Below are 23,078 nucleotides of genomic sequence, written 5' to 3'. Positions count from 1 at the left end.
AAAATATATACAGGTAAATAATATTAAGTTCCTTTTTATTTACAAAGAAACAATCTAAGTCCCATGTGATGAGAATGCTCACTGAAGTTGCTGCCTGAGGAACTGGGTAGGAAAAAGAAATAAAAGACAGACAAACTGCAGAAGCAGAGCTGTCTTTGCCTACCGATGCCATGGCACTGTACACAGTAAGCTGTGAGGATTACATAGAGAACTAGTACATGAATTCAGGAAAGCGGCAGGATATAAGGTCAACACGAAAACTCAGCAGCATTCCTATATATAACAACAATCAGTATAAAAAAGAAATTATGAAAACAATTCCATCTATAATAGCATAAAAATACTTTGAGGGACCCCCACCATGGGCATAGCAAATAAAGCTACCACCTACAATGCCAGCAACCCATATGGGCACTAGTTTGTGTCCCAGCTGCTCCACTTCCAATCCAGTTCCTTGCCTATGGCTTGGGAAAGTAACAGAGGATGGCCCAAGTTCTCGTGTCCCTGCTGCCCGTGAAGAAGATCAGGAAGAACCTCCAGGCTACTGGCTTCAGAGTGCCTCAGCTGTGGCCATGCAGCCATTTGGGGAGTGAATCAGTCAAACAGAAACCTTAAAAATAAAAAATACATTGGGAACTGATGTAGGGGGTAACAGGTTAATTCTCCATTTCCTGGTGCCAACATCCCATATGGGCACTAGTTTGTATACTGGATGCTCCACTTTCCATTCAGCTCCCTATTACTGACTAGGGAAAGTAGCAGAACAGGTCCCTGCCTCCCACATGGGTGAACCAGATGAACCTCCAGACTTCTGGCTTTGATCTGGCTTATCTGTGGTCACTGCAGACATCAGAGAAATGAAAATTTCTCTCTCCATCTCTCTTTCTCTGTAACTCCTTCAAATAACTACACAAATCGTTGTTTGTTTTTGTTTTTGTTTTTTTAAGTTATGTTATTGGCCTGGCATGGTAGCCTACTGGCTAAAGTCCTCGCCTTACATGCACATGCCGGGATCCCATATGGGTGCCGGTTCATGTCCCGACTACTCCATTTCCCATCAGCTCCCTGCTTGTAGCCTAGGAAAGCAGTAGAGGCTGGCCCAGAGCCATGGGACCCTACACCTGCATCGGAGACCCAGAAGAAGCTCCTGGCTCCTGGCTTAAGGTGGCTCAGCTACAGCCATTGCAGCCACTTGGAGAGTGAACAAGCAGATGGAAGATCTTTGTTTCTGTATCTACTTCTCTCTGTAAATCTGCCTTTCCAATAAAAATAAATAAATCTTTAAGAAAAAGTAACAGTATTTACGAAAAGCAAAAAGACAGTAGTCACTTAAGTGTATGCTGATAAGATGGAAAATGTAATATATACACAGCAGAAATATGGGACTAATTTTCAGAAGAAACAGTTAAAATAATTAAGGTTGATACCTTTAGCTAGCGAAGACCAGTGGCAAGTGGCAGAATGGGGAAAAGACTACTACTTTTCCTTACAATTTTATAATGGTACTGCATTATTCAACCTTATGAGGGAAGGAAATTCAGACATGAACTACAACACAAAAGAACCCTGAGGAGTCATGGTTAGTGAAATAGATGAGTATGGAATGGTGGAGGCCAAGAGCTGAGAGCAGGAAGAAACACAGTTATCACTTAATAGGTACACAGCTTCAGTGTCACAAGACAAAAAGATACTGGGGAGTTGTTGGTAGCAACAGATACAATACATGAATGCATTCACTAAGAAAAAAGTATAACTTAAAAATGATCAAGATAGTGGATTTAACATGTATTTTACCACAACAACAACAATTTAGAAAATAACATTCAAATGATATGAAATAACAGCTATGGTCAAGACTGTTAGTGTTTTATGTGTACATTTAAACATTTGGTATTAATAATTCATTTTAAAAATACTAACAACAAATCATATATTGACAACTGATGTCCTCGTTTTATTTATTCACTTTCCCAGTAGAAACTGATTTTGCTAACACTTACCTAAACTTGTGGGCTTGATGAGAACATCAAGGACATCATAAAAGGGCAGGTTTTTTAACTGCACATCAGGATGGACAGGAGGAATTGGGGGAGATGGCTGCTGCATCTCAAATGCAGGCTTCGTATCTGGCATCAACACAGAACCAACCGGAGAGGACGGTGCGTGAGAAGCAACTGAAGTAGAAGGCAAAGTGTGGATTCCGGCCACAGCCAAGTCGGGTTCCACAGGTGAGGAGCTACCATCCAAACTGAAAACTGAGGATTTGATGGTGGATAAGTCAGCAAGTCCTTCTAAAGTCCGTGGATATCGGCGTCGATACAATTCTCGGATTTTAATCTGAACAGCAGGGCTGCAGCCACTCTTCAACAAATGCAGTGCCCTCATCAGGAGGTCATGCTTGCGTCCACTTTTATTCCTTCCAGCAAAGCCCAGTAACACTTGTAGTTCAGAAACCCTAAAACTAGAAACCATGTTCTAAAAGGAAGGAAAAAAAGCCAACAATCATCCACAAATACAAAAATATTGATATATAAATGCAAAGCCATGATCTTTTCTGCTTGCACTAGTAACTGGCAATTTCACATACCACATATAACTGTTATTACTGATAAAGCCACCATTGCCCATAAAATTACCTCAAGTTATGTTAAGTGCATTTTGTTGTACTCTTGATTTTGATAACCTGCATACTAACAGTTTCTATTGACCACTGCATTATCTAATTGCTTAAATGTAAACCCAAAACTGTTTAATGACCGTAAGATCTATAAAACTGATGAAAATGTTCTTTCAACCAAAGCCTTCCCTTATACAAGTTACAGACTATCAATGACTAATCAAACAAACAAAAAAACAGACTTTTACAACATGTTAAGTGTAAACCTGTGTTGCCAAATAACAATTTTACAAAATCAGGACAGAACTGTGAGCCAAAATTAAGTGACTTTTTTACCCAACAAAAACACGAATGAAGAGGAAACACAGTAAGAAAACAAAGATGCTTTAAAACAGTAAAGCTAAACATCGCCTAATTCTATTTCAGAATGAAACAGCTAAAACAACGGCATTCACAAGGAAATGAGTAACCCTAAATCTTATAAAGGTTAAGATACCTTCCTACCACTCTATCGATTTGTTCTTGGGTGTAAGTTTATACACAGGGCCTTTGCGGAGCAGGGGTCTTCTGTGGCTTCACTCTTTTCTGTGAACTCTGGGGTCTGGGGACTCCCAAGGGCACGTGAGAAGCGGGGAGGGAAAGGGGCTAGGCTAGTGTGGTATGCTCCTGGGCACTGCCTGGGGTCTCGCACATGCACTTGTGGAGAGGTAAGGTCCCAAACCTGCATGTGTGTCAGAGGACCACATCTGGGAACCCATCCATGATGTTGGGTCTCTGGCTGGGTCTCTCGTAGAGCTCCAGGCCAACATGCCACCCCACCAGAAGGCTGGGTTTGCAAAGATCAGCCTGGGGAACCCACATGCTCCCAAGCACAGGGACTGTGAATTGCTCAGAGAAGGGGTTCTGGAGATGTGAGGGAGGGAGGACCACTGAGCAAGTATGTCGCAGGTGAGGAATGAATTCTGGAGGATATCCACCAACAAGGCCACTGTATTTACAGGTTAATGGGGGGGGGGGGGCTGAGGCTCAGCAGTTTGAAGAGAGGAAGCTAGAGGACCCTTCTGGGTCAGACTGATGCACCTGTCCACATGGGAGACCTGAGCTGGGCAGGCTAACATGGCTCACCACTAATCACCATGCACCAGTGCACACTAAAACTAGAGCTGAGACCTACCTCACAGGGCTAGACCACAGCACCCTCCAGTGAGTGTCAGAACAGGGCACAGTAACACAAGGCTGGGTCATGACACTGATCAGCATGCAACAGACAAAGGTCTGGGGGGCAGATTCTGTGGGGCTATGTGGGCCCACCCCTGTGGAACTGCAATTTCCACTGGTTGGCTTAAGAGCTGGGGGTAGTGACCGGCTGAGCTAGCCATTACCATGGAAACCTCCGACACTCATGGGTACTGGGGTTGGGAACAGGCCAGGCTGTTTCAGGCTGCACCACCTACAGGCACACCCAAGAACAGGGTATGGGGCAGGCCAGGCCATATCATCCATTAGCTGACACAAATGCTGGCTTGGGCTACAATGACAGCCTGTTCGCATTAGAGCTGGGAATTGGGGCTAGTGGGCCTGGGCTAGGCTATAGCAGCCCTCGGCAAATGCCAAGGTGAGGCAGGCCATGCCAGACTGGACCACAGCACCCACCAGAACACTTGAGACCCAGTGGGGGTAGTGCGAGCCCAGAAGGAGGACTGCGGGGGCTCCTCTGCTGAGCCACTGCTCCCACTGGTGAGTGTAAGAGCTGGGACCATGGGAAGGGCCACATACCTGTTGGCATGTGAGCTAGGTTAGGGGGAAAGCCAGGCTGGGCTAACCAACTGTACCCATTCGTGCATGAGCCAAGATAAATGCAGGCTGGATGGCCTATACTGCAGCATCAGGTGGCAAGTGCTGGGACCATGGGCAAATCTTGTGAAGCTACACTGCAGAACCACCCGGAGAGTACAAGACCTAGGACTGGGAAATGGTGGGCATCTCTCTGATCGGATGCAACTCCCACTGGTGAGCATGAGAATGAGAGCTGGGGGAAGGTCTGGCTTGACAGGCAATGGTACCTATCAGCATGAGTGGGGGCTGGATAGTGGGGTTGGTTGGGCTGAGCCTGGCTTCAGTGCCCCTTGTCACATACAAGAGCTGAATGGGATGTGAGACAGATTGGACCAGACTGCGGCACATACTGGCAAACACAGGAACTAGGGCTGGGGGCAGACCTAGTTGGATTAATGGGGTGGTTCCAACTAGGCTGCAGCTTCTGCTGATGTACATGAGTGCCGAGTGTGTGGTGGAGTGTTGGTCTGTGCCACAGCACCCAGTGATTTACTTAAGAGGGTTGGAGACAGAACCGATCCAACAGTTGCAACTACCATTGTCTGCATAGGCTGATATGGGTGATGGACTGAGTCAGGCCCAATACTGGCAAGCACACACAAGAGTGAGGTCTGGGATCACTTCAGAAGAGGTCTCTAGGGATTCCCCCCAATTGAACAGCTGGACTCAGAATTCCAACCACGGGGAGAATCATGGGATCTGTGATCTGATCTGTGATCTGATCTGATCAGATCTGTGATCTGGCATGTGCCAGCTAAAGGGTTGACAGCAAATATATGGGTGTGTACCATCTAGCAAGAAACAATCCACAAATGAACAAGGCCACATAAGGAGATAAGGAGACCACCCTTCGTTTTCTACTGTTCCTCAGGATTCCCTCCCCCCAGTACTACACTGTCCACAGCAACCTGGTCTTCTTTCCGACCTTGTCTTCCCATAAGTGCAGTAACAACACACGTACAGCAGCACCTCCAGCTGGCTGTGGGGAGAACTATTTGTCTACACTCAAATCTTGGTGTTGGCTCAGAAGTAAATGTTTAAATCCTGTAAGGCTTTTATCTAGCTGCTGGGAACAATACTTTCAAATTTCCTAAACTGTGGATAAACCCACAGATTACCAAAGTAATATTTCTACTGTAAAATAATTCTAATTTTTTGTCTTCATGTTTCATATGTACTGGTGAAAAAACAGTAAGTTACAATCCTAGCACACATTTTACATACTCTTACAGCACTGACCAACAGAAACTGAACCCTTATACATAGCTCTCCACTGTCTTACAACAATGTAGTTAATCCAATACATCAGAAATATTTTTACTTCAAGTCAATAAGCTTTTCTGATTTAAAAATAACTTTTTTTGAAGTGTCAATGGGGTTTCTTTCCATGGTAACTCTTCAGTGTCTAGTACATACTTTACATTCACAATGCGTCTCAATTTGGACTAAAAAACCCATTTCAAGCACTTCAGAGTCACTGGCAGCCAGCAGTAATCACACTGGATAGTGCTCTTCTACATCATACCCTAACAGCAACATAAATCACAATGTCATGGTCATCACTGTTTCCTCCATAAGCAAAATGAAGACTTTATTATATCATCATATACACTAGAGACAAAAAAAAAGACAGGAAACAAGAAATACTGTGGCCTATGTCATGACACACTAATTACATCTCACTCTTGGTTTCACACATGAAAAAGCATTAACTTTTTAAAAAGTGTTTCCTGAGCAAAGAATGTGATATATTTCTCAAGAACTCTCAATATTTCCATAAGTGTAAGATACCAACAAAGGCACTCACATAGACACAAGATATCTCTCTTTCTCTAAAAGACCAGATTCCCTTAAAATTCATTACGCTTGCTTCACTCCTTGCATTTTCAGATATTCTTAATTTTAAGAGAAACCTTTTTGTTATTTTTTAAATATTTATTTATTTTTATTAGTGTGTACCTTGGATACTGGGGCAGTTGGGAGGTTGGGTATGACTTCTTCCCTTATCTTCCTCCTTGCCCCAGATACAGGAAGAAGTAAAAAAAATTGGAAACAATGAGCACACCCACTTTCCCCTAACCTTCGATCCTTCCCACCCTTATCAACTACATAAACATCATCAAAAATAAATTACAAAAATTAACCAAAACAAAACAAATTAACCAAAACTTAGTTCACTGAAGGCAAGAAAACAAAGACCAGAACAGCACAAAACAAATGAAAAGCTGAAAATGAATGTAAATTTATTAAAAATTCCTTAAAACAAAAACAAAACAAACTCTGCATCAGAGAATAAGATTAGGCTATGTCATTACACAGCAGATGTCAGAGAGATAATACGAGGGTGCTTCAAAAAGTTTGTGGGGGTCGGCACATTGGTTCAACTAGCTGATCCTCCACCTCCGAGCACTGTATCCCATATCGGTGCAGGTTTGTGTCCTGGCTGCTCCACTCTCCATCCAGCTCCTTGCATACTGCCTGGGAAAGCAGCAGATGTCCTTGAGATCCTCTACAACCATGTAGAAGACACAGAAGAAACTTCTGGCTCTTGGCTTCAGATTGGCTCAGCTCTGGCCATTGCAGCTATTTCAGGAGTGAACCAGCAGATGGAAGATGTCTCTTTTCTCTCTGTTAGTCTGCCTTTCCAATAAAAATAAATCTTTTTAAAAAGTTTGTTGAAAAGCAGAATTAAAAGGTAAGTTTATTTTCAGGCAAAAATATCTTGAAATCTATGTATATGAGGGGTTCTCAAAGTTTATGAAAAAACCTAATAGCATGGATTTTCAAGAAATATACTTTGTACCAAAACAAATTAATCCTTCAATTTTGTTTTCCCACAATTTTTAAATAAGATTCATTTTTTTTTATTGGAAATATTTACAGAGAGGAGAGACAGAAAGTTCTTCATCCATTGGTTCATTCCTCAAACAGTTCAAACAGTCTCAACAGTGCAGCTGAGCTGATCCAAAGGCAGGAACTTTCTCCAGGTCTTCCATGTGGGTGCAGTGTCTCAGGACTTGAGCCAACCTCTGCTGCTTTCCCAGGCCATCAGCAGCGAGGCAGACAGAAATGGAATAGCTAGCACTTGAATCAGCACTCATATGGGATGCAAGTGCCAAACACAGAAGCTTAACCTACTATGCCTTGACACCAGCCCCTTTTTCCACATGTTTAAGTACACTCAATGTAGCAATACTAAGAAAACTCCACAAACATAAATTTGAAACTAAGACCATCAATTCCTTAAACTGTCAAAACTTAATCAATATGAAACAGATAATGCAAATAACATTCTATCTACTAAGAACTGTAATTCCCAATTTTGTAACTCCAGGACAGATTCTTGGACACAGATAATTTCACTGGAGAACTCTACCAAACATTTAAACACCAATTCTGTTTATACACCAATTCTGTATAATTTCTTCCACAAAATGGAAGAGAATACTTCCAAATTTATCTTATGAACCCAGTATTACTGTGATACCAAAACAAAACAAAGCTAAAACAAAACTACAATATCCCTCGTGAATATAAACAGTAACATCTCTAACAAAATTGTGAGTAAGTATAATGCAGTTGTGTATAAAAGAATTGCACACTATCACCAAACGGATTTAGTTCAAACAACAAAGAATGGTTCAATGTTTAAAATCAATGAGGCGGGTACAGTGCCATGGCCTAGCAGTCAAAGTCCTCGCCTTGAACATTCCATATGGGCGCCGGTTCTAATCCAGGCAGCCCCACTTCCCATCTAGCTCCTTGCTTGTGGCCTGGGAAAGCAGTCGAGAACAGCCCAAAGCCTTGGGACCCTGCACCAGCATGGAAGACTCAGAAGAAGTTGCTGGCTCCTGGCTTAAGACTGGCTCAGCTCAGCTCCAGCTGCTGCGCTCACTTGGGGAATGAATCAGTGGGCAGAAGATCTTCCTCTCTGTCTCCCTTCTCTGTATATCTGACTTTTCAGTAAAAACAAATAAGATTTTAAAAAAACTGGGTAAAATCAATTAATCAAAAGAAAAAAATCTAGATACTTTAATATCTAACAGTATTTAACGCAAGTACAAAAAGCATTCCTAGATACAAAAACTCATTAAACAAGGTAAAAGCTTCAAGCTATAAGGAAAACATAATAAATGTAAAGTTTGTGTACTAGATAACAATTTTTAATTTTTTCCCATCACACCCTCCCAATTTTTAAATACTTTAAAAAATTCATAGAAATACAAACAGAAAAACTAGTAATATATGAACATTCTTTCCCACTCATCTCAATTGTCTTAAAAAAGAATAAAGATGTGAGATCTAAACAACAAAAACAAGTCCAATTACCAGTCTTACACAAAACTTTATACCACCAAGGGAAAATAAAAATTCACAGAAAGAACACACAAAAACTGTCAGTGACGATCAGGAAGTCTTATCAAATGTCAAAGAACCAGTCACATCCAGACCAGACCACCTATCAAATCGCAAGCAAAAACTGGTAACTGAATTAATGAGAACTCTAAAAATTTTGAAAGAAAAATATAGAAAAATATTCACAAGTGAATAAAACAAAAATATCACATAGAAAACACATATGATACAGAGAAAACAATCACTATTTTTTAAATGATAGAATGGATTTTGATAAACTTTGCAAAAGCGTTAATTATAAAAAGAAATCAGTGCATGAATCTCAAAATCTTTCTGCAAGATAAATTTAACTTTCAATTCCATTTTAACACTAACTTGAAATTCTCTTTGCCTAACAAAATGCTAAAAGCCAATGATAACCATCCAATGACAGAAAAACAAAAACTCGGGCCCGGCGGCGTGGTCTAGCTAAAGTCCTCACTTTGAACATGCTGGGATCTCATATGGGCTCCGGTTCTAATTCCAGGGGCTCAGCTTCCCTTCCAGCTCCCTGCTTGTGGCCTGGGAGAGCAGTCGAGGATGGCCCAGAGCCTTGGGACTCTGCACCAGCAAGGGAGACCTGGAAGAGGTTCCTGGCTCCTGGCTTTGCTTTGGCTCAGCTCCAGCCATTGCGGTCACTTGGGGAGTGAACCATTGGATGGAAGATCTTCCTCCGTCTCTCCTCCTCTCTGTATATCTGCCTTTCCAATAAAAATACATAAATCTTTAAAAAAAAAAAAAGAAATGAAAAGTAGAAATTAATGAACTGAAGATACATCCAAAACCGTATAAGCAAAATATGCTTCTCTGAAATGCCTCAAAAAATGGCAACCTTTAGGTCTGGCACAGTAGCCTAATGCTTAAATTCTCGCCTTGCATGGCCTGGATCCCATATGGGTGCCGGTTTGTGTCCTATCTGCTCCAATTTCCTTCCATTCAGCTCCCTGCTTGTGTCTTGGGAGGGAAGTGCAGGACGGCCCAAAGCCTTAGAACCCTGCTCCCACCTGGGAGACCCAGAAGCTCCTGGTCCCTGACTTCAGGTGGGCTCCACTCCAGCCATCGCAGCTACTTTGGGAATAAATCAACGAATGCAAAATCTTTAAGTAGATCTACCTTTCCAATAAAAACAAATAAATCTTAAAAAAAAAAAACACTGGCAACTTTTAGCTTCAAAAGGCATTAACAACAGTAACTAAGAGATCAGTAATTTATTGCTATAAATCCAAGAAAGTGGATGGAATGAACTTTCTACAAAAGTACAACTACCAAAACAGGTTTGAAAAAAAAATAAAATACAGAGTTCTATGCCCAAGCAACTGAACACAGAACTACTCCTTGATGCAAATAAACTAAAACCCAGATAATTCTAATCTTAAATCTTCCAGAAAAACCAAATGTATTCTTCAAAAATGCCAATATTATTCATTAGTGACAAACATCCTTTAGTATCTTCAAACTGAATCCTATTTAATAAAAAAAAAGGATAGACAGATTAGGGCTGAATCTATTCTTGTAACACAAAGTTAGTTTAAGCATTAAGTGAATCAATAATTCACCAATTAACAAATTAAAGAAGAAAATGTGATGGCCTCAAAAGATGAATATGATTTTTATGACATTCTACACCTATTCACAGTTTATTTTAATAGTAAGCTAGCAGAGGAACATCCTCAACCTGAAAAGCTCATCTACAATACACCGACAGCAAGCATCACACATACACTTAACTGTGCAACTCTGAAAGCATTCCCTCCGAAATCGGAAACAAGATTAGGATGCCCCCAGCAGCTTCTGCCCAACATTGTACTGGAGACCCTAGCCAGCACACTAAGACAAGAAAAAGAAAAAAAAGCATAAGATTTGGAAAGGAAGAAACAAAGAGAAGCCATTATTCAGAAAGGATTGTCTGCAAAGAAAAAAATCCAAACGAAACCTACATATAACTTATCACAATTAGGAGTACAGCAAGATGATTATACAAATCAATTTTTACTTCTATACCCTAGCAAAGTGGAAAATACAATTACAGAAAAGCAATATTTGTGATTTGCTCTGAAAATAAGGTACCCAGGAATAAATGGAACAAAATAACTTTAACATTTTAATTGAAAATTATAAAACTTTATTGAAAGACTTAGGTTATAAGAAAAATAGAGCTTTATAATGTTTATGTTGAAGAACACTTATTAACAAAACACAATTCTCTCCAAACTAAATTCAATATATTTCCTATCACAATCCCAACACAGTGTGTGTGCAGTTTTGTAACTTGAAAAGATTTTATAAAATTATATGGAGGAGCAAACATCCAAGAAGTCTACTGAATCATTTCAAGGCACGAAGAATCAACATTACTTCCAAGCTCCTTGGTGACTGACTAGAGCAACTCTGCCTGTGAGAATTCAACTCAATACAAACACACTTGCGATACACTACAAAGTCAACAGGTAATTGAGTCACCAATAGTTTAGCAAGAAAGGAAGCTTATACAGTTCAGTCTCTTGATGTCTCTTTTGCCTTGGAAATACCTACCAAAGGAAAAAGGACAACAGAAAGGTTCAGATATCAATTAAAATTTTAGACTCACAAGGCTGGGGAAGCAATATATTTGTAGCAGAAACAGGAAAAGTAAGTATGCCATACAAACTAGTACGAAAAACAGGGACAGTATAATGTAAAAATGAGCAAAATACATTCAAATAACCAGTAAGCATTTTAAAGGAACCTAAATTGCAACACATTAGGAGAATGGAGATTAAAACTGCTACACGTCATGAACCTCACTAGCCCTCACTGTGAGCTGTTTAAGCCACTCCAGCAATGTCAGCATCCCAGTCTGTGTCCCAGTTGCTCCATTCCACTTCGGGATCAGCTGGGTTGAGCTAGGCAGTAATACCCATCAGGGTGTACGATAGCTGAGTAGGTTGTGGGAGGGACCAATCAGTCCGCTGCGCATACCACATGCACAGAAAACAGACACTGAGGGCAGGCCTGGGAAAGCCGGTGCTGTACCAGCCCAAAGCCAGGAACTCCACATGGGTTTCCCACAAATTCAAGCACCTAGGCCATCATCTACTTGTTTCCTGGTATATTAGCAGAAAATAAGATTGAACGTATGGAGCAGCTGTAACTTTTACTAGGCACTCTAATATGGGAGTCAAGCATTTCAAGTATAGCTTAATTCAGGTACTGCTTAATGTGTTGTGCCTGGCCACAATAGCATCATTTCCCTTGGGCTTTGACTAACCACTGTCCTAGCAGACAAAAGCTAGGCTACATCGACACAAACACACATGCTCACACAACATGTACAAAAGCATATTCATGTTTATATAAAAGGAACTTGGGAGAAGTTCATGGAAAAATAGACTTCGAAGGTAAGTAATGGGCCTGGCACAACGACTCAATGGCTAAATTCTCACCTTGCCAGCACAAAGATCCCATATGCATGCCAGTTGATATTCTGGCTGTTTCACTTACCATCCAGCTCTCTGCTTGTGGCCTAGGAAAGCAGAGGAGAATGCCCCAAAACCTTGGGATCCTGCACCTGTATGGGAGACATGAAGAAGCTCCAAGCTTCGGGCACCCAGCTTTGGACACCCAGCTTTGGACCTGCTCAGGTCCCACTATAGCAAACATTTGGGGAGTGAACTAGCAGATGGAAGATCTTTCTCTCTGTCTCTCCTCTCCATAAATCTAATTTACCTTTCCAATAAAAAATGAATACATCTTAAAAAAACAAAAATTTTTTTCTGTACTTTGGTACAGAAAAAAATTTTGAAATCGATAGTTTAGTAGTATACATTTTTTTCAGGTTTTTTGAACTCTATCTACCACACAGTTTAGGTAATAGCAGGTTATAGTATCTACGTATAAAATATTATATTTGATGTTTACAAAAGGATGAAATCAACAACAGGTTTCTTAGAACTCTTCCTAAGCCACACATGAATATAATTCTATACCTAAATTTTGATTCAAGAGCAAAAGTCATTTTCAAATACTTAATAACTTCAGAAAGTTTATCACCCTTTTAGATACTATTACCCAAGACTACATCGACAAAATTTAAAAGGCATCTAAAAAAATACATAAGATTCAATTAACATCAGAACCAGCCTAGCAGTGAATGTAATAAAGTAAGCCCTGGATGACAGCTGGGTAATAGGTCTAGAGAGTAAGCTTCCAAAATTAGAAACGGGAAACCAGGATGCCAGAAAGCCAAGAAAAGCTGAATGGTAACAAGACGAGCACACGCTGTAAGGAACTCACTTCAACGCACTCTTCTCACTTGAGCAGGGGTGTGTTATCTTTCTCCTTCTAAGGACTACAGCTTAAAACAGTAAAAGATCTCTACAACCCACACTAATCGGTTTTGCAGAGATTAACACAGACACAAACATATTTTAAAAAAGATGGCTGATAGAACTTAATTTTCAAATTTTGTCCTGTAAAAGTACAGAAAAATTATGAGTTCTGTACAATTAACTATTACCAAAAAATAATCAGTAGCAAAGCTAGAAACAAGATTTTTAACTAAAGTAATAAAAATGGAAAACAACTTAATTTCTTATTTCTAACAAACTAAAGATATATTGCTTAGAGTTAATACATAGGAAAAACTGACTTCCAGGATTGACAAAAATGAAAAAACAAAATAGCTAAAACCAGTTAGAGTGGAAGTGAAACTTATTGGAATGAAACTATTTTCTTTTATTAATTCTCCCATATAATCTGTGTAAGTATTATTTTCATTTAAAAAGAGCAACAGAGGGGCCCAGTGCAGTAGCCTTACAGTTAGGGTCCTCGTGTTAAACGTGCTGGGATCCCATATGGGCGCCGGTTCTGGACCCGGTGGTCCAGCTTCCCATCCAGCTTACTGCTTGTGGCCTGGGAAGGCAACTGAGGACAGTCCAAGGGTTTGGGACCCTGCACCCACGTGGGAGACCCGGGGGAAGTTTCTGGCTCCTGACTTTGGATCTGCGCAGCACCGGCCGTTGTGGTCACTTGGAGAGGTGAATCATCGCACAAAGGATCTTCCTCTCTGTCTCTCCTAATCTCTGTATGTCTGACATTGCAATAAAAATAAATAAATCTTAAAAAGAAAAAAAGAGAGAGAAAGAGAGAGAGAGAGCGCACGCGCATGCAACAGAGGTCCCGGGACAGTAGCCTAGTGGCTAAAGTCCTCGCCTTGCATGCACCAGGATCCCATAAGGACACTGGTTCTAATCCTGGCAGCCCCACTTCCCATCCAGCTTCCTGCTGTAGCCTGGGAAAGCAGTCAAGGACAGCCCAAAATCTTGGGATCCTGCACCTGTGTAGAAGACCTGGAAAAGACTCCAGGTTCCTGGCTTCAGACTGGCTCAGCTCCAGTCATTTTGGCCATTTGGGGAGTGAATCATCGGACGCAAGATCTTCCTCTCTGTCTCTCCTCCTCTATGTATATCTGACTTTGAAATATAAATAAATAAATAAATAAAATCTTTTTTAAAAAAAGAGCAACAGAAATATCAAACAACATTTAAAGCGCTTTCCAGATCAGTGCAAAGGTCAAACTGTCCAAGTCATACTATGGATAACTTACCATCCATAATGCTAATATATTTTTAAAATGTTTTAAATGGGGCCCAGCGGCGTGGCCTAACGGCTAAAGTCCTTGCCTTGAAAGCCCCGGGATCCCATATGGGTGCCGGTTCTAATCCTGGCAGCTCCACTTCCCATCCAGCTCTCTGCTTGTGGCCTGGGAAAGCAGTTGAGGACGACCCAATGCATTGGGATCCTGCATCCGCATGGGAGACCCGGAAGAGGTTCCAGGTTCCCGGCTTCGGATCGGCACGCATTGGCCCGTTGCGGCTCACTTGGGGAGTGAAACATCGGATGGAAGATCTTCCTCTCTGTCTCTCCTCCTCTCTGTATATCTGGCTGTAATAAAAATGAATAAATCTTCAAAAAAAATTTTTTTTTAAATGTGATATAATCTGACTTGCATGAATAATCAAATGAGGAGCTCAAAATGTACATAGTTTCTTTTTTTTTTTTAAGATTTATTTTATTTTTATTACAAAGTCAGATATACTGAGAGGAGGAGAGATAGAGAGGAAGTGGAGCTGCCGGGATTAGAACCAGAGGCCATATGGGATCAAGGCGAGGACCTTAGCCACCAGGCCATGCTGCCGAGCCCCATGAAAAGCCTGTATTTCAAATCTTTTCCAAAAAGTCTAAGATCATGTTACTATAGGATTCAAAATGAACGTTAATACAGAATATCTGCACTATGTACTCATTAATTCTACATAACCTTTAAGCATAATTTTTTTAAAATTAAGGACCAGAATAAAAACTATCAAGACAATGAAATGGAGAAAGAAATCTTTTCATATAATAGTAGAAAGAAATCTGGATTTCCAATACAAACTAAACTGCGCCCCCACCTTACCATATACAAAAACTGACTCAAAACTACCACCTGAATGTAAAAGCAGAAATAAAATTCTTGCCATAGCCACGGAGCCCAGCAACCAAGACGACTGTGACCCATAGCTGAGCGCTTACATGGACTTTCTCACTCCAACTTCCCTAAAAAATGGAGATGACAGTTCCAGTCAAAGACCTAGATTTTGTCCTCATCCCTGGTTCTGGTCCCCAGTCCAGTTCAACCCATTACAAACATTTAGGAAGTGACCCAGAGAATGAGAGTACCCACTAAAATCACACCAAACCCTGTCTCTGGCTCTTGAAAAAAAAAAAATTCCAAATGAAATTAGCAAAAATCTTCATGGTACCAAAATGGGAAATGATTTCCTAATACTTGAAATAAAAAGCACAAGTAAAACAAAACAAAAAAATATAAACTGCATCAAAATCAAATCATCCTGTTTCAAAGAATATAGTCAAAAAAGTCTACATGACTGAAAATTATTTAGAAGCCATATTTCTTATATCTAAAGCATAGAAAAGACTTGTAACTTCATAATAAAAACAAATAACCAACTTAAAATGAGTAAAAGATTTGAGTCAGGAGCCACAAAATCTCCCACATGAGTGCAGGGTCCCAAGGTTTTAGGCCGTCCTCTACTGCTTTCCCAGCCATAAACAGGAAGCCGGATGGGAAGTGGAGCTGCCGGGACACAAACCAGTGCCCATATGGATGCTTCAGAGGATCAGCCAATTGAGCCACTGCACCAGACTGGAACAATTTTAACATGCGGATGAATGCTCATACTAGCGCAAATGAGCAACAATCCAGTGTCCCAGCAGCAATTCAAAACAGGATAAATAAAACGTGATGTATGACCACAGTGAAATATTATTTAGCATAAAAAATAATTAAGTATTTGGATGAACAAGAATGCACCCTGACAGAAGCCAGATACAAAAAGCTGTTATGTTCTGTGACTACATATACATGATATGTTTGGAATAGGCAAATCCACAGAAACAAAAAGACTGATGGATACCAAGGCTGGAACAAACAGGAAAAAGTGACTATTAACAGATCTTTGCTCTTTCAGAAAAGGGAAAACATTCTGGAACTTGATGCTGATGATGGCTACACAAGCTTGTGAAAAGACTAAAACCTACCACAATCAACGCTTAAATGGCTGAATTTTATGGTAAATGTACCACATCTAAACAAATAATTTATGAATAAGTAGGTAACATTGCATCCAAGAAAAACAAAGGGAAAAATACAGCGTAGGGGAGAGAAACATCAGATAATGTTACAGCTTTTTCAAAAAACAAACAAAAACCTGGGACCATACTATAGCATAGTAAGTTAAGCCACCACCTGCAGTGCTATTATCCCTCAGGAGCAAGATTCAAGTCCTGGTGATCCTGAGAAAGCAGGCGAGAAGAGCTGAAATGTATGGGTCCCTGCACCCAAGGGGAAGCCTAAGAAGCCCCAGCTCCCAGCCTGACCTAGCCCCAACTGTCAGACATTTCAGGATTGAAACAGGTGACAGTATCTGTGTGTGTGTGTTACTTCACTTTAAAAATAAATAAATGCTTTTAAAAAAAAAACTTCATGACCCCGAAGTGGGAACTTAGTGGCTGGGGTCCTTGCCTTGCACATGCCCAGGATCGCATATGGGCACCGGTTCATATCCTGGCTACTTCACTTACCTCCTGGCTCCCCACTTGTGGCCTGGGAAAGCAGTAGAGGACAGCCCATGGCCTTGGGACCCTGCACCTGAGTGGCAGAACTTGAAGAAGCTCCCAGCTCCTGGCTCCTGGCTTCAAATTGGCTCAGCTCCAGCTGCTGTGGCCACTTGGAGACTGAACCAGTGTTGGAACATCTCTGTCTTTCCTTCTCTGTAAATCTGTTCTTCCAATAAAAAATCATGCCTCCTAGTAGACAATTACAGATCTAAGAAGCAAACAAATGCATGTCCACTGTAGCTTGGTTCAGTATTAGAAGTGATCTGTTGGGTCTGGCGCAATAGCGTAGTGGTTAAAGTCCTTGCCTTGCATGCGCCAGGATCCCATATGGGCGCCAGTTCTAATCCCGGCTGCCCCACTTCCCATCCAGCTCCCTGCTTATGGCCTGGGAAAGCAGTTGAGGAAGACCCAAAGCTTTGGGACCCTGCACCCACGTGGGAGGCCTGTAAGAGCTCCTGCCTCCTGGTTTCGGATTGGCTCAGTTCCAGCCGCTGCGGTCACTTGGTGAATCATTGAACGGAAGATCTTCCTCTTTGTCTCTTCTCCTCTATATATCTGCCTTTCCAATAAAAATAAATAAATCTTTTAAAAAAGTGATCTACTTTATTTTAAATTAAAAAATTTTTGAACATGCTATCATAGATATTTAACAGGGAAGTCCGAGAAATTTTAATTGTATTCCTGAATAGCATTGAATCACATGGTAGATTATTTTACATTATTTGGTTTCCCTGAGGAATACTGTTGGAAAAAAGAGGTAATAAGGTCTTCCAGCCTCACATGCCAAAAGAACTTTCCCTTTTGCATTCTAAAAGCACCTGAGAGCGTAAGGTGCCAACTCCTGGTGAGTGGCCCAGAACCGACACTTCAAAGCCCATAAGACAGAAGATCACATGCTACAGTTAGCTAAGAAACCCAACTTGGATCTTGCTATCACACAACACACTTGTCCGTTTGTTCAAAGTTCTGATTTAGTTCCTTCTAGCAAATAACGTTATACCGGCTAGCTTTTTATTCGCCCAAAGAGACAGCAAAGGGAGGTCCACATGATGAGTCAGGAAGCAAAGCTAGGCAGAACCTGGCTCAGGGAACTCGGTATATAAAACCAATCTTTTTAAGAACCACTTGCCAGGGACCTTGTCCACAACGTAATGTAAAGACCTGCTAGGGTCCAGTGCAGTGGCCTAGTGGCTAAAGTCCTCACCTTAAATGTACCTAGATCCCATAGGGTGCTAGTTCTAATTCTGGCAGCCCCACTTCCCATCCAGCTCCCTGCTTGTGACCTGGGAAACCAGTTGAGAATAGCCCAAAGCCTTGGGACCCTGTACCCTGTGGGAGACCCAGAAGTTCCTGGCTCCTGGCTTCACATCAGCTCAGTTCTGGCTGTTACGGTCACTTGGGGAATGAATCAACGGACAGAAGATTTTCCTCTCTGTCTCTCCTCCACTCTGTATATCTGACTTTGCAATAAAAATAAATAAATCTTACAAAAAAATCTCAAGCATCAACTTCTCTGTTCACCATCTATCCAATCCATATGTGCTACTGGGTCCACATCCTACACTCCACAAGTCAATCAACTCTCCACCTTCAACTCATCAGCCATTAGCTAATCTATTAAGCATTAACGTTAAGACTTTGGGGATTAAATCTATGTTTGAGTGCCTATGTTTCAGTGCCTCAGTTTCTTCAAAGAATTATGAACATAAGAACTACGTAAGCAGTGCTCAAACAGAACCAGCCATGCAATAAACACTTTAAAATAATGAACATACAGCAGCAATATCACCACTGTCTGCAATGGGGGAGTTACAGTCCAATTTAAACATCGGGTGACCCGGCCTGCTAAGGCAAGCCTGCAAGCATCTGCTCCACCTGGATCCTTCCCTCCTGCAAACTTCCCAATCAGCAGGTGGAGAGTCTGTGTCTTCCATTTAGCTCAAAGTGAAACAGACAAGTGACTTACAAACATTTCATGAAAATGATTCACACAGCAAAACGGAAAGGAGGCAGAAAGAGGAAAAAGGACTTTCTCTGGTTTCCATTAGTTTACAATTTGGTCCCCCTTGAACCTGAGCACAGGCTGACCGTCTGCCCTGGGCACAGCGGTATTTCCGTTCCCACCACACAGGGAGCTCCTCCTGACAACATTCAGAAAAGCCAAAAAGTCATCATTCACTAGAAAGCCTGCAAGAGAACTTTACATACACCTTTTAGCACACCAAAAACTAAGACTATTTTTACTGAAGTAAAAACAAACTTAACTTCTCAACCCCTCGTAAACCCAAAGCAAGAATCTACAGCTGTGCCTGGCCTGGGTGGTTCAAAACTCCGTAAGTGTAAAAAGCTCTACAGCTTGGGCCAAATTTCTTCAGACTCCAACGCCGACAGACACCCTTTCCTTTCCTAACAAGGTTCTCTGTACAAACCAGTACTGAGCATAATATGCATGTGACATACCTTCCTCTTTATCAGAAAACTTAAAAACTCACTTTGATACAGGAGGGAAAGCGGCGGGCAACGTGCAACCTGTGGCAAGCTCCTTTCACACCTACTCAACATCCTCCCTTACCCTACCCCAAACTCAGGCTTTCCCCTAATCCTTGCTCCTTCTCACTCAAGCAAGAAACCCTGGAACATTTGTCTACGCTATGCAAACTGCTTGCAGTTAATTCCACGTCCATCACTTCTACCTTGAAATACATTTTACGAGAGAGAAATCAGGATTTCTCCTATAAAATCCTAAACACCCTATTTCCGTCGTAGATCCAGACAATAAAACCGGCTTTCATCACAGTTAGTTTCTCTCCCACAAAGATTAAAAGGTTATCAGTCCGGGCGTTCTTCCCTCTTACACTCCCACTTTAAACCTTTTCCACTCCACAACATTATCAACAATCATTAAAAAAAAAAAAGCTAGAGGCTTGTTTAACAACTAAGACGACCAAAACAAAAAATGCATTTCCCTGCAAGAGCAGACAAGAGTGCTCAGACAAACCTCCTGCCCACTCGGCCTCTGCAGATCTTTCAAGCCCGGCACTCAACAGCACGGTTTAAGCCCGGCGACCGAAGTTCCCAAAGGCCCACGCTCCTCCCGACCACGCGGGGAAGCGGCGGAGGCAGGAAGGGGCCTCCTCTCCTGACGGACCTGACCATCCGCGGAGGACAGAGAAAATCCCAAACGCAACTTGGCGACTCAGAAAAACAGCCGCCCAGCAAGTGAGCAGCACGCAGACTTGGCGAGCGCCACGCACAACAGGCCCCCCCCCGCCCGCCACAAGCCGCTCGCCACACCTCAGCCCTCGGGCGTCCCCAGCAGCTCCGACCCCACGTGTCCCCGCGCGGCCCAGGCCGCCCCCGCGTCCTCCTCAGCCCCGCTGCCCTCACGCGGGCCCGGCCAACCGGCCCCGGCCGAACCAGAAGGCGGCGGCGGCGGCCCGGCGACGCGGCGGCGGCGGCTTCCCCGCCCCCCTCGCAACCCCTCCCCCGCGTCCCCGCTTACCCTCAACTCCTCGAAATCCGCCATTTTATATCACCCGCGGGCTCCGCCGCTACTGCCGCCGCCGCCGCACCTCCTCCCGCTACCGCCAACGACGCCGCCGCCACCACGGCCGCCACCGCCACCTCCAGCACCATCCTGCACTGGACGCCGCCGAAGACGCCGCGGCCGCCGCCACCACGGCCGCCGCCGCCGCCGCTGCCGCCGGGCCGCTCACGTGACCGGCGCGAGAGCCCCGCCCCCCGGCGCGCCGCGGCCCCGCCCCTCGCGGCGCCCCCTGCCCACCGCGCGCGGCCGCCTTCCGCCCGCCGGCTCCCGCGCCAGTGCTTCCCCGCACGCTTCCGGCGTCCGTCTCTGGCGCCGGTTCTCCTCCGGCCTGCTCCCCGCGGAGTCCGTGCCCACTGCCCGAAACACCGTGGGCCAGCGCGGCGTCCTCGGCGGACCTAGAGGAGGGTCCGGCCTGAAGGGGGTGGCCTTCAGGAAGATTCTCTCGGCGCCCTTCGCAAGGTGGCTGCAGACGGAGGTGCAGCTGCAAGTAGACCACCCCTCAGGGTAGTTGTGGCCGAACAATGGAAATATGGGTTTTGGTAAGCTGTTGTTCGGATTCTGTGATTCAGATTGAGTGAGTCCTCTCATTTTCTAACAGTCTCCAAGTACCGAGTTTTGAAGGGCGCCTGAATGTCACGGACTGCAGACTTGGAAAAGTTGGGGGTGAGGGCTGGGGAAGAAATGAAACAGGAGCACTCAGAAAGACCTTAATAAAAAGTGGAGGTGTCAGGGAAATGTGATAACTAGCGAAGAAGGCGATGCCAGGGCGGAGTAGTTGGGAGACGGCTCGCTGGCACCATGGTGTCCTGATAAAGGATGCCAGAAGATGCTGAGTCAAGCTGGACCGAGAAGAGCTCATGCATGAAAGGATTTCTAACACCCAGTGATGCCATCTGCGCCTGCCACGCACAGAGGCCGCTTGTCTTCCAGGCCTTCCGTCAAGGGCCCCCTCCGCCTCCCACCAAGTTTTCAGACAACTACGGATTGCCTTGAGACCCAGAATGAAACTTCTTTCCAACTCTTAGTTTCTCTTAACTCTTGTTCTTCCTGTGCATGGGTTTGACCCTTTGCAAAAACTTCCTTCACCTAAGACCCCCAGTTTGAATTCGGCCGCTTGTTAAATTAAAGCTAGACAGGTCTTTGCCTCCTTTGGAGTCTGTCCTTAGTAGTATGTGTTTGTGTGAAAGCTAGGTCTTCAGGCGCAAACTTTAAGGCCAAAACCTGAGCTATAATCAAGTCAGATGCCGCTGTACAAGCTAGGGCTTGCTGCACAGGAATGCTGGCTGATCCCACTGTATTTCAGTTAGTGTGCCCACCAAAGAAACTGTCTGAAAATCCTTAAGTAAAGCTGATTAAGATTACTACGTTGCGGGCCCGGCGGCGTGGCCTAGCGGCTAAAGTCCTCGCCTTGCACGCACCAAGATCCCATATGGGCGCCAGTTCTAATCCCGGCAGCTCCACTTCGCATCCAGCTCCCTGCTTGTGGCCTGGGAAAGCAGGAGAGGACGGCCCAAAGCTTTGGGACCCTGCACCCGCGTGGGAGACCCGGAAGAGGTTCCTGGTCCCGGCATCGGGTTGGCGCGTACCGGCCCGTTGCAGCTCACTTGGGGAGTGAAACATCGGATGGAAGATCTTCCTCTCTGTCTCTCCTCCTCTCTGTATATCCGGCTTTCCAATAACAATAAAATTAAAAAAAAAAAATTACTACGTTGCAATTTTGTCTTCTGACATCTGTTATGAACTACTCACAAGACCATGAACTTTTCCTTTGTGTCTCCATGCTAATTATGTAGGTGTTTGTATGATTTTTATATGATGATAAAGCTATTTTTTTAAATCTGAACCCATTAGACTGTATTGACTGGTAAGTGTCTGACAAGTAATTGTTGAGTAAAGGACTGAATGAGCAGTGTCTATACTAGATTTTAATTCTTTGTGATCTTAACTTGGCTTATTCCTGTCCTCAGTCGATTGTCCTTAGGCTTTGATTATCGTTGTGTAACAGACATTAAATTAATGCCGCCAGGCAAGGAACTTTAGAGGAACAGAAAGAGGCTCTGCTGCCCAGGAGCTTAACATGAGAGAGACCAACATCAATAAAACTGTTGAAAGAAGCAGGAGGCTTCTTGGGATGTTCCTTGTAGTACAGCACAGGTTGGTCTACAGCACAGGTTCTGCCCCTCTCTAAGTGTGTCGCAACTGCCCACTGGGTTGGGGAGGTGTGACGTCAGAGTCCTAGGTGCTATTCCAGAATGGCCTAGGCCAAACAACTATTATATTCCTCCCGGCTGGTGATGAGATCAAAACTGGACAAGTACATCCAGTTAGCACTGGCCATTTGCAGAATGGCAAAACCGAGATTGGCTTTGTCATTTACCCTACCTCAGTTTTCCTGAGCCGGTACCTTTCTTGTACTGTTTAGATGGTTTGGGTTCAATTTTTTATCATTTGTACTCAAAAGAATTGTAGCAGGGTACTAATGTTTCTCCCCAGAGCAGTTTTCATTTTCTGAACTGTCTGGCT

General features: G+C 43.3%; 2 protein-coding genes across 15 annotated transcripts in view; one reads left to right on the top strand and one right to left on the bottom strand.

Moving 5' to 3' along the window:
* The window catches only part of PIAS2 (protein inhibitor of activated STAT 2), an 82,659-nt gene extending 61,929 nt beyond the window's left edge, over positions 1–20,730 (bottom strand). For 10 of the 14 annotated variants that reach the window (XR_009247087.1, XR_009247086.1, XR_009247084.1 and 7 more), the window contains exons 1-2: positions 20,511–20,729; positions 2,001–2,475 (exon numbers count right to left, since the gene is read on the bottom strand). Coding sequence is in view for 8 of the 14 variants with exons in the window: in XM_058677011.1 (XP_058532994.1) it covers positions 2,001–2,475; positions 20,511–20,534 (499 nt within the window). In the remaining 6 variants the exon portion in view is untranslated. Of the gene's footprint in view, positions 1–2,000; positions 2,476–20,510 lie in introns of all 14 variants that reach the window. The other 4 variants (XR_009247082.1, XM_058677008.1, XM_004579516.3 and 1 more) reach the window with 1 other exon arrangement.
* Positions 1–23,078, top strand: part of KATNAL2 (katanin catalytic subunit A1 like 2) — a 210,540-nt gene that overhangs the window by 79,881 nt on the left and 107,581 nt on the right. The window lies entirely within an intron of this gene.

This window comes from Ochotona princeps, chromosome 18 (assembly GCF_030435755.1).
Source record: "Ochotona princeps isolate mOchPri1 chromosome 18, mOchPri1.hap1, whole genome shotgun sequence".
In the NCBI taxonomy this organism is placed as follows: Eukaryota; Metazoa; Chordata; class Mammalia; order Lagomorpha; family Ochotonidae; genus Ochotona; species Ochotona princeps.
The sequence above is the reverse complement of the archived record's forward strand: the minus strand, read 5'-3'. Positions and strand labels throughout refer to the sequence as shown.